The following is a 12,503-nucleotide window of genomic DNA, read 5'->3' on the forward strand; positions in this document are numbered from 1 at the left end:
ACAAATGTGTACACATGAGTCTCTGTGTTAGCAAGGTGTGGATACACATGCATTCATGTTCATGTAGAGGTGAAAATTCAATCTCTGGTGTTCTTGGAAACTGTTTACTTTTTTTTTTTGAGAGACAGCCCTTTAATAAGACCCCAGTCTCACTGATTAGGAAAGGCTAGCAGGGTAGCAAGTTTTAGGAATCTTCACATCTTCATCTCCCCATCCCTGAGATTACAAATTCACACCAGTGTGCCAAGCTTATTACATAGGCTCTAGAGGTTGAGCTTAGTTTCTCATGCTTGTAAGGCAAGCACTTTGCTAACTGAGCTAACTCCCTAGCCCTTCAAGGACTTCTTTCTTGATATCTAAGTTATGTATGAATAACATCAAAATAACCATGCTAACCATTTGAAAGTACAGAATTGTATGGCTTGGTATATTCAGTGTTGTACAACCATCACCTCTATTTACTCTCAGAATATTCTCATGATCCCCAGAGGAAACCTCACACCCATTAGCAGCCACTTCCCATTGCCTCACCAGCCTTGGAATGCTCATCTGCTCTCTGTCTGTGAACTTCTCAGCTCATTTTATTTCATTGACTCCATCTATGGTCTTGTACATCTGGCCCCTGTGACGCTGATTTTTAAAGAGACATTCATTGGGGATGACAAGAAAGCAGGTTGGGGTCAACATTTCTGCCTCTTCCTGCCCTGTGAGGTGAGAGACTTTGGTTTCAAAGGCTGTTACTCAGCAGTCTTGCAGGGCTGTCTTGAAAGCCTTAGATACTAAGTTGGGACTTTGTGGTTCCTGCAAAGGCCACATCTTTGAGATCACTGCCACTAGACAAGAAGAGAGGGAGGTAGGTGAGAATCAGAAAGCCCAGTGGAGAACTTCTACCAACCTGAGAAAACTTGTGTGACAGGCTTCTGGGAACAAACTTCTCATGAAATTGGCAAAGCTGAGCATCTCCTCAGTAGTGGCAGGCTACCTATCTCACCACCCCAAGGTTCTCTCTGTGTGGGCTTGCATGGCCAACCCTCAGAAGGGTAACTGCCCCATCTCTGCAGGACTCTCCTCTCAAAGCTGTACAGATGTTGTGGGTGAACTTGATCATGGACACATTTGCCTCACTTGCCCTGGCAACGGAACCCCCAACTGAGTCACTGCTGCTGCGGAAGCCATATGGCCGGGACAAGCCTCTCATCTCACGCACCATGATGAAGAACATCCTTGGACATGCTGTCTACCAGCTTACCATCATCTTTACTCTGCTATTTGTTGGTAAATTGGACCTTTGGCACACATTTCAGCTCATATAGGAGGCTTTCAGGACACTGTTGCTGTGGCCACATGTTTAGACCCTGTCTATATCTTCAGTCTGACACAGGGTGGGGTACAGCACTTATAGACTGAAAAGAACAGGCCTGCTCTATAGGTCCATATCTCCCTGCTATCCTTCACAGTGTGCCCTACTGTTCATCTTTGGGGCAGATGTTAGGAGGGTGGCCACTGGTGTGGGGAGATCCTCCCTCCTCATCCACTGCCTCTCTCTTCATTTTAGGAGAGCTTTTCTTTGACATTGACAGTGGAAGGAATGCACCTCTGCACTCGCCGCCCTCAGAGCACTACACCATCATCTTCAACACATTCGTCATGATGCAGCTTTTCAATGAGATCAATGCTCGAAAGATCCATGGTGAGAGGAATGTCTTTGATGGCATCTTCAGCAACCCCATCTTCTGCACCATTGTCCTGGGCACCTTTGGAATTCAGGTAGGACATGAAAAAGTAGGGGAAGTTATATTGGCCTCCTTGTCCCTGAATCTCTTTTGCATTTTAGAATAGTGGCTCTTAATCTTCCAAACATTGCTGGGCCTCATTTTGATCTAAACTACTAGCTTCCAGAAAGCTATGGAAGGCCTTTATCCTCCCATCCCACTCACATGGCTGCTAAAAATATCATTCCCTGGCTGTCTCTGGTTCAACCATCCACATTTCTAGCACCTAATTACTTGGTGTTCCATAACTATAGAAGATTATTTTGGAAATGCTTGCTGTACACATGGTTGACATACTAAACCGGTAGGCCAGCTCAACTTCCCAGGAGGGGCTGAATGCTCTAAAAGTGTAGTGTCTTCAAACAAAACTTCAGATATAGTAAGTCTCAAAAATCAGGGAATGGCATCATACAAATGCACTTTACTCTTCACAGATCCCAAGAAGAAGGGCATGTCATATCTTGTGGCCATTTCCAAGTGCCAGTAAGGAATCTGTGACAGGGGAATTTTTCCATGGTTTCCAGGACCAAATGAGTGAGAGAGTCAACAGACTTCATCTTGGCTAGCATAAAATCGTGTCATCCCACCACAGAGTATAGACAGGCCCTTGTTGCCTAGAACCTGGCCCTGAGATGGTTGGGTTATACACTATGAATTGGTTGGTTAGTATTTGAAAATCTTGCCTTTAGGTGTAGGACTCTACAGAAGGAAGGCTTCGGAAGACTAAGACAAGGTGACCTCCCATACTAAAGGGTCATGCAGAGGAGGCAAATGAAAACAACCGTGCAGAAGCTGGAAAGATGGTCTAGACAGTTGGATCTCATCTGGAGACTAGAGGCAGAGAGAAGGTGGTTGTGAGTGTCAGCCTGTGAAGCTACTTGCTGATCCACCCTGGTACTCTTGGCCCTGTAGACAGCTAGTCTGTAGAGCCATCTTTACACATTTGCTGAGGGAGAAAAGAAGGGAACAAGCTAAAAAAGAAAGCTAAGATATTTCCCAGAATTTGTCCAGTCCACCAAGAGGCAGGAAGTCAGCAAATCCTTGACTAAGGTCAGGCTAGTCTGGCTCCTGGGAGACAAAGTCAATCTGGAAAGTAAGGTTTATAGAAGTCTGGGCAGGACAGAGATAGAACAGGAACTATCTTGACTGCTACTCTGTCTACCACTTTCTGTTTTTCCCCTAGATTGTCATCGTCCAATTTGGAGGGAAGCCCTTCAGCTGTTCCCCATTGTCCACAGAACAGTGGCTCTGGTGTCTGTTTGTTGGTGTTGGGGAGCTGGTCTGGGGACAGGTGAGTGTCATCAACTTTCTCACCAGGGCCTTCCTTCTGGTTGCTTCTCTTGATGGCCCTCAGAGGAAGTAAGAAGCCAGGCATCCTGTTTCACCTATGCCTCCCATTATCCCAATTCCCTGCATCACAGTCTTGGAGCCTGTGACCAGGAAAGTGTGTGTGTGGTATGTGCTCAGGATCAGGCTCAGGCCTATGACATACTATAACCTGAGGGCAAGGTCACAAGTGACAACTTCAGGAATGCATTGTCCTGTAAAATCATCCACAGCTTCCTTTCTCATGGTAGAAACAAAAAACAACCTCCCTAAACCTGGATATTTGGAATTCACAAGTGGGTTTATTAAAACTAAGTACCTTCAGCCACAGAAAAGAAAATAATCAGCAGGATGACAGGGACTACAGTGTACCTGGGTATAGAACACTTGCTTTAGTTTTCATAAACTCCTGGAATCCATCCCTAGCAGTATAACAAACAAGATAGAAGGAAGGGCAGCCTGTGGTGCTTGGAATGTCCCAGTCTATTTGAAGTTAGACAATACCCTACTATAAAATCTGCAGGTCAAGGAGATCTTGAGAGAAATGAGGAGGTGTTTTGACTTAGTGGAAAGTGCAGAACAATACTTTCAGACCTGAAAGCAGCAGCTACCCCCAAAGGAGCAGTGTTTAGTACCCAGTGATGAGACTAGGAAGCAACAGTTGTTGCAGCCAGTACAATCCCAGGCCCCAAGCCAGCCCCATCCATGGTGCACAATAGACCTCTGAAAGCATTTTCTCCAGAGTTCAGGAACACTGCTATGGGAAGCCATGTCCAGGACTTATTTCTCTTTGGGTCTTGATCAGCTCAGGCTGCCACAGCAAACTACTAGAGACTGACAGTCTAGTTACACTGAAGGCATGTATTTTCTCTCTTCAAGTCTAAGATCAAGGGCAGCCAGTTCAGCATCTGGTAAGGGTCCCTTCATGGTTTCTAGGCAGCTACTTTCACACTATGTGCTCCTACAAAGTTCTCTAGTATCGCCTCTCATAAGGGCACAAATCTGATGGGATCAAGGACCCAACCTAATGACTTTATTTAACCTCTATTATCTGCCTCTTCCAAATACTTCTGAACTGATGGTTAGGGTTCACCATTAGGGCAGAAGTAGGTACTGTTTAGGTTATAACACTATGAGTTTTGTTTCTTTATTCATTGATATGTGTCCCCTACCAAACTGACCATGGGGACCCCCTTTGGCACTGGTAGAAGCTAGCCTCTGCTGATGGGACCCCTAGCATTAACCACTGGAATTCATGCAGGTTCTCCATCTCATTTTCAAGAAATCTCTTATCACTGCACCTCCCATCCTTTTTCACTTAGGCCTAACAGACCAATGTCATCCCTTCATGTTTTACAGCCTAAACTCCACATAACTCTACCTTGCCCTGCACATGCCAGCCTCTAGTTAACCTCTCAGCTCCCTGATGTAATAGCTGCTGTAGTTCTCCCCATGGGCACATGCTGCCTGCCTATAGCTTAGCCACCCATGGTATTTTTAATTATAAAAATACTATACATTCAAAGTATATAAATAAATAAATAAATAAATAAATAAATAAATAAATAAAGGAATCTCTGTGAAGAACCTTAAAGCCACTCCTGGCATGCTGACAGGAATATAAGAGGAACAGATGACCTACCATCATGTACCCAGATAGTAAAATGCACATCTCAGCCTTCCCCTCATTTCTCCTACCCTTCCTAGGTGTCTCTCTCCTAGTCACCTCTTCCTCCCTGGCAGCCCCTGATCACAAACCCTTTTCTAGATCCTTTTTTTCCAGGAAATTCCATGCATAAACTTCTGGGGGTGCTCAATCTCAGAGAACAGGGAATTTAGCTTTTCTTCCAGCAGCCATGAAGGCCAGTAAATATGGAGTGCTATCATCTAGGGAGCTCATTTGACTCCTGAGGTCAATCACATGGGTGTGTAGTACTCAGATGGCTGGCCTCAGTATCCATCCCCTCTGTGTCCCATAAGGAATACATAGACTAGCAGGTGACCCAAGGCCCCAACTGGGCCCCACTCTTCTCAGGAAGGGTGCCTCAACTACTTCAAGATCCTTCACAGAAGTGGCCAAAGGCCAGCACTGTTTTTATCACATGTTACTCTATACATGGGCTTTTCTGCTCCCCAAGCCTGGATGAGGCTTAGTTTAGCAGAGTCTGCCATGTGGAAGGGGGCAGTTTAGAATCTGCTAAGCCTAGGATGTGAGCCGTATCTCTGAGAGACGGGCCCTCTGGTTTTTTTCCTGGCCACAGTAGAGCCTACTCTCATGGCCACCTCTGTTTGCTGCTCTCTGACTGTGGCTTTCCCAGGTCATTGCCACTATCCCCACCAGCCAGCTCAAGTGCCTGAAGGAAGCAGGGCATGGGCCTGGGAAGGATGAGATGACTGATGAAGAGTTGGCGGAAGGGGAAGAAGAAATTGACCATGCTGAGCGAGAGCTCCATGAGCCAGATCCTCTGGTTTCGGGCCTCAACGGATCCAGACACAGGTGCTTCTCTTCCATGTGTCTCCATTTTGCTGCTTAGAAAGCAGACAAGAAGCAGAAACCTAGTAGACAGACCCCAAAGTCAACAGGGAATTCCCTGGATCTGTTCCCAAAGTATACAGGAGCAGTGGCTATTTCCCCTCTTACCACATATAGAGATGCTTACCACTGGCTGGTCACTTAGGATTTTCTCCCCGACACACTCCCTGGTTGCCCAGGTATCTTCTCTCATGCTAGATAAGAACATGTGCTAGCACACTCTCTCAAGCACACACCTTTTACCTACTTTTCTTGGCAAGGGCTGCTCAATAATAGGCAAGTTGCATTTGGGTGTGTGGGATGAAAATGGCAACTTCAAGTAGCCTTAGGCTAGCTCTCATTCACTACAGTCTGCTGGAATTATGGTGCAAGAGCCTCTGTAGGTAGTGGACTCTGCCACTAAGTTGGTCCAAATCTCCATTAGCTGGCCTGGTTAAGACAAAGCCATGAGCTATAGTTTAGAAACTTCAGACAGCCAATATGGGGTAGTAATAGAAAGGCTTCAAAAGAAAAAAAAAAAAAAAAAACCATGTGCCAGACTACCCTGCTCTCTGCCCACGTCCCTTCTTGCCCAGCTTTCTTTCTATAAGGTCCCATATGTGCTGCCTGTTTTCATCTTCCCTCACACCCTCTCATGATTATACCAGCCACAGCTCCCATGAATGGCTCTCACCACTGTCTGCAAGGCCTTCCTTCACTCCATGCTTCCCAGTTGCCCTCTGAAAGAGTTGCTGGCCCTGCTCATCCTGACAGCTTGATGTTCCCTCTGAGTTTTCATCTTCTCTCTGTATTTCTTTTCCTGGTATCTCCCCCTCCCACTCCACTCCTGCTCCTTCATGCTGAAAATGCCTGGGAGAGCCTGCTAGGGAAATGGCTGAGCCCAAACATCCTACCAGGCCACTGGCCTCCACATACTGCAGCCTCCTGGACTGGCCTGTGCCCTAGACAATTCCCCATGGCCTAGCTGGTATCCTCTAGAAGACCTTGGCACTTTTACTCATCCAAGGCCTGGGCTACATTCTCTCTGATGCCTCACTATCTCTGCTATAGGTGCAATCACTTTTCCTCTCTGGAAACTTGGAGGCTAAAGCAGAATTACCTGGGTAGATTCTCCTGGGGAGTCTGGCAAATCACTGGAGCAGGACTTGATTTCACCCCCCTCCCCATGTATTCTTCTAGCTGTTTGGCAACATATGGCATAGGACTCACACCCAAGCCACTCTTAGTGCTCCAAGGTACACACAGATACTCCAGAACAACCCCTATGATCTAATGGCATCCGTTCTGAGGATGCCTCTCTTCCCCCTTCTAGGCTCTGCAGGTATGACTGCCACTGGCAGGGCACTGCGATCACTCCTTGCCTCCCATCTGTTCTTGTTCATCTCTACCCTTCTGACACCACCCTGGGGCCTGTGGAGCTGTCCCATTATTCCCAGGATGAAGTTTCAGCTTCTTACTGTGGCCTTCAAGCTCCAACTTCTTGGCATCACCTCTATTCCTCTCTATATCCATAACTCTGTGCTGCTTTTCCAAATGTACACCCGGCCTACCCATACTGCTGTGCCTCCCTGCTTGTTGCTGTGTGCCCTCTGGGCTCTCTCTCAGTGCTATAAAAGCCTATTTAAAGGTTTCCAAGTCTATGACTCCTTCCCACACAGTACCCCCTCCTACCACCATGGACCATCTGTACAACTGAGGCCAGGGCAGTGAACCAGAATTCCTTGGGGAACTTATAGAGTGGAATCCTTCAGGACTGGGTGAGGTAGAACTAAAGAAGTCCAAGTTAAAGACATTGCTCAAGGATCAAGCATCTTGAGAACCTACTCCAGTATGTCCAGGGAGGGATATACTGGGCCCACATCTGAGCATTGTTACATTAGCTAGAGTTCAGATGAAGCCTGGAAAACAGGGAACAGCCATTAGATCTCTAACCTGAGCCTCCTCTTCCCATTGGGTAAGCCAGGACAGGCATGGGTACAGCACAGGTAGCTTTGATTCCTATAATAAATATTTACTCACTAGCATAAATGTATAGTAATTGTCAAGAAAAAGCCCTCATATCTTCCCAATGTGCTTGTAGCCACCTAAGTATGCCTTCCAGGAGACTGTGAGTGTGACCACTCCCAGCACCCACCTCCTGATATGATTCAGGGCAGATCTTATCTGTCATGTTCCAGATCTGGTGCAAAGCCCAGCCCATGAAAACAGTACAGCAATGATTCCACACCATATCAGCCTCTTTTACTTCTGTCCTGTAATACAAGATAGAGTTAATATTTCTACCTGCTGAGACAGCAACCCCATTCCAACCTAGAGAGTCAGTGATAGCTTAGCCACCCATGTATACATGGTATCTTTGTTTGTGCCTGTAAGCAGAAGTGGGTCCCACTAGCTGGAGTCTTGGTGTTCCATATCCTTCTGACTGTCCCCTGCCTGTGTAGATATTTTGTAAGCAAGGAGTTGGAACTCCAAAGAGAAAGAGAGTGGCCCAAAATCAGCCAGTAAGATCCAGGGCTAGTACCAGTTCTTTAAGCACACTTTTTGGCCCACAGTAAAGCCACACTGATTCCTCCATGATCTCAACTCCCATGGCATTTCAAGGTGACTTTATCATGTCAGATTTACCATGCCTCTCGAGAATGCTGAACCAGTCACTTCTGGTTCAAGTTATTCTATTTGTTTTTTTAAAACTGCTTGGGAAAAAAAAAACAGAACTAAAGCCTATGGAAGGCTCTTCAGGTTGTATGTATTTTCCAGGCAACTGGCCCCAGATTTCTGGATCTTGTGAACCACAAAATTGCTCCCCGGATTTCGGAGGCCTGTACAACATTTTCTGTTGCAAAGTAACTTGATGCCCACTTTCACCACTGTTCTATACTAATGTATCCATGCACCAAATGCTAGGGTGCTGTTCCATAATAAAAGAGAGTGCCTCAAACCTAGAACATGTAGCTTTTTGAATGTTCATGATGTGGTCTGTCTTTTTTGCATTCACCAATGACTGAGATTTGTTCCTGGCCAGTGATGGAACTGGCGGGGGTAGGGTGGTAATGGTGATATTTTCATAGATATTATTATCCCATGGGGAACATTACGAAAACCATAGAGGCTGATGCAAAACTGAGGCAGCAAAGTCAGGTGTTCTACCCCTTATCTTCTCTAAAGAAGCAACCCCATAACCTAGAATCTGCAACACCACTTCTTCAAACATCTTCCTCCCATGAGATAACCAACCATGTATACAACATATTCCTCCCAGATGCAGTCACATCCTCAAAGCCTTCTCTTGAGGAAAGGAGTGAGGAAGTAGGCTATACTGGGTGAAAAGCAGTTGAATGGAAGGATGACAGGTCTTTTCACAGTGGGTTCACAGTTGAAAGGCATTTTGTTTGGAGAAGGGTGTCAACAGTAAAGCTACCTCTTTTGGAGAAGCCCTGTCAGCAAGCCAGAGGAGACTGGTAGGCACTAACTTCCCACAGCAGGGCTTCCGGTGGACCAGGCTGGAAGAGTGCTTTGGACTCCGGAATACATGTTGGTTTGGCTGCTTTTATTATTCAGTGAACTCCATGGTACTTTCCAGATGCTGGATCCACCCTCAAAGATTCTCTCCCACTGAAGCCATTCTCTGAGAGAAGACTGCCAATGTGCCTTGCCTCTGGCCTCCCAGAGTCTAGGCGTGTAGTCTCCCAATGTCACGACCCTGGTTGTGGTTGCTCAGCTGCAGTTCCTTCAGACCCACTTCCTGTATTTGCCACAGTATCAGAGTCAAAGACAGAGTCAGAAAACCCAAAGACAATGAATCAGGAGGCTTCTACCAGGACTTATCAGCAAGGCTCTCCCATGGGTCTTATCTTCTACATATGTACTTCCCTTTTTAGCTTCTAGGAAGCTCAAAGAGTGGGTACAAGGCAAAAGACAGTTGTCCCTAAGGCCTCCCAGCCTATATTCTTGAGGGCTATGGGAAGAGTTCTAACAAGATGAAACCTATGCTCTTGGAAGCCTCTCTTCTGCCTAAATCAATCTTCTGTTGAGGGTCCCCCTTAATGCAATATGCTGCAGAAATTTGGGTGGTTGTCAACGCTATAGCAATGGAGCAGGGCAGAGCAAGAGGCCCTCTACTAAAAGGACTGTGAACAAGGGCAGTGATTTCCTAGGGATGTAGGCCAGATCCTCCAGCCCACATACCACTGGGGAATGATTCCAATTTCTAATAAGAGCATATCATATCCCTCAGGTGTGTTGGGACGGAAAAAAAATGTTGAGAACTACCGAAGTAGGATAAGGAAGTATTGCCAAACACAGGTACTTACTGAGGAGTGGCTCTCGATGAGCGTATCATGAATGCAAGTGACCACAAAATGTTTGCAGTGTGTTCCCCACTGGTGACCCTTCCCTCTCACACTCCTAACTACTAACCATTTGCCCAGCAACCCCTCTCTTGGTCATGGCTTTGTCAAAAGCACTATCAGCTTCCAGGGCTTGGGGCTGACCTAGCTGAGGCTTTGCTGGCCCATATGTCCCTAGTGTGGCCCCTGCCCTCACCCAGCCCCACCCTGTGTGGTAGCCTGGACCTCCGTGCAAGCCAACCTTTATCTCATTTTCTCTCCCACAGATGGAGGTAGTGAGTACCTTCAAGAGAAGCGGGTCATTTCAGGGTGCTGTGCGCCGGCGGTCTTCAGTCCTCAGCCAGCTCCATGACGTAACCAATCTTTCTACCCCTACTCACGTAACTCTCTCTGCCGCCAAGCCCACCAGCGCTGCTGGCAGTGAGTCTTGACTTCCCTTTTCTCTCATAAATGGCACCTGGGGGAAGATAAAGCCTCCCCGACGCTGCCTTCTCTTTTCCAGTCTTGCATTTCTGCTCACCGTGGCTTTTCTGTTCCTTCTTTACTGCACTGTCCAGTCCTTCCCGCCAGATGGTGTCTCTCCAAAGCCATATTCTCTTATGAAATGACCCCACAGCACTGCCGGACCTTTCGTCCTTTGCTTTATTTGGATTTTGGTTTGCATTTAGTACCCCTGCTACCATTGGTTTTCTTTTCTTGAATTTGTCCGCATGTTCCCATAGTTCTTCATGAACTCAAGCTTCTTCCAGTGGTGTCTGGTGTCAGGCTGGGGACTTGCTCCATATTCTGGGGTGAAAGTCAGGAAAACTACCCTTCTGGGGTAAGCAAAGGCCCACAGTCTGGTATCATTTGCAGCAGAAGAATCCAGCCAATCTCCTTGAGGAAGAAAGTGACACCTTCCAGCATTCTCCTTGAGGTGGCTTCCAAAGGATGCCCCTGCCTCTAGTCCCCAGGTGGGCTCAGTGATGACCAAGAGTGACTCTCCGGAGCAGCTGGTGCCTGCCCTGTAGGCCCTGCCCTGAGCCAAGATCTGTTAGAAAAGCCATGATAACAGGAGCTCAGAGGCAAGTCAGGTGCTGTTTTGTGTGTCCCCAAGCATCTTGCTCTTTCCAAACAGGCCTCAGTACTGGAGGATCTGATTTCAATCTTATGCAATCCTCTCTACTCCTTCCTCAGAGAAGTTCCCACCAAGAAATTCACATTTTGAAGAGAACCCTGGGGTTGGTCTGACTAGATAGAAGCTTCCATAATTGCATACATCTTTATACAAAGACAAAGAAGAGGCCACTAGACTGCTAAATTTGTTACCCTGTGGTGCCCCCCAAACAGGAGAAAATGCAGGAAACCACGTGGAGGTGGAGTTGGGGGTGGGCCTTGTACTCTGGTTACCTGCTTTTGGTAACAAAGTCAGGAGGTTTCAAAAAGTGAACAGTAAACTTTCGAGTATGAGTCCAGGGCCCCTGCCGGGATAGTTCAATGCTAAGTCTTTCCTTCCAGTGAGTCCCCTGCAGCTCCCTTCGGAACATGCCACTCCCACGCAGACGGAAGGCCTTAACTACTTCATGTTTTTCCCATCACAGACTCTTCGAGATTCTTTTTGCTTGGTTTCTTTCTGTTCTTTTCTTTCTTTTCTTTATTTTTTTAGGATCTGATGAGAGGTGCCCTCCTCTTCCTTACGCTCTTCTTTTGGGCCACTCTGCCTTTTAAGGGAAAGGATAAGGGCCCCTCAAGAATAGCACAGATGTATGTGCACATACATCCCTTCTCCAAACCACAGGCCACATGCACCAACAGCTTGTACACCCCGTGGGCCACAGATATGGGCTGGGACATGTACTGTTGGTCTGGAAAGCAGCCAATGCTCCCAGCATACCCAAATGGGACCAAGAAGGATCTCAGGGCTACTTTACCCAGAGAGGCCAGCAGGATGCTATACCAAGTCAGTTAAGGATTGACTGGCTCCCAGCACACCTTGGCCGTGCCCAGGTGGACAGCAACAGCGTCCTTCCTCTGAACAATATAAAGAGTGGGTGTAGGATACACAATTGTGCCTGACCCCTTTTCTCCCCACTGACTTCCAACACATTTTTTAGTGTTATCTTTCCACACCTCCCATCTGTCTGCCTGCCTACCTGCCTGTTTGTCCACCCATCTGTCTTCCTGTCCATGTATTGCCTCAGTTGGAGGGCAGTTTACAAGACTCTTCTATGTATGCCCCCAGACCTCTTCCACAGTGCTGGTCTTAGCCCTCACTGGAGCCTAACAGCCTCTGAGGGCCATCCTCACGTGTTTCCACTACCTGGATGAGGCCTACTGCATTTCTCCCACTTCCTCTCTAAATATGGTCTTTATTTTCTTCCTTGGCCCATAGTACCTTGCTTCTCTCCCTTCTTCCTTCCATGGCCATCTGTTCCCTTCCTTCCCACCTTCGGATCCCAACAGTGCCTGGTAAGTACAGTAGGAGAGACACCACCCTCCTGCTGTTCATGAGTTATTCCAGAGGAACCTAAGCAGATGTGAGAGGTG

General features: G+C 47.1%; 1 protein-coding gene across 1 annotated transcript in view; it reads left to right on the forward strand.

The window, feature by feature from the left end:
* The window catches only part of Atp2b3 (ATPase plasma membrane Ca2+ transporting 3), a 67,624-nt gene that overhangs the window by 46,731 nt on the left and 8,390 nt on the right, over positions 1–12,503 (forward strand). Inside the window, 7 exon segments of the mRNA XM_032889591.1 lie at positions 1,062–1,275; positions 1,556–1,767; positions 2,956–3,063; positions 5,417–5,550; positions 5,552–5,575; positions 5,577–5,595; positions 10,244–10,330. Coding sequence (XP_032745482.1) covers positions 1,062–1,275; positions 1,556–1,767; positions 2,956–3,063; positions 5,417–5,550; positions 5,552–5,575; positions 5,577–5,595; positions 10,244–10,330 — 798 coding nt within the window.

Source organism: Rattus rattus, chromosome X, assembly GCF_011064425.1.
Source record: "Rattus rattus isolate New Zealand chromosome X, Rrattus_CSIRO_v1, whole genome shotgun sequence".
In the NCBI taxonomy this organism is placed as follows: Eukaryota; Metazoa; Chordata; class Mammalia; order Rodentia; family Muridae; genus Rattus; species Rattus rattus.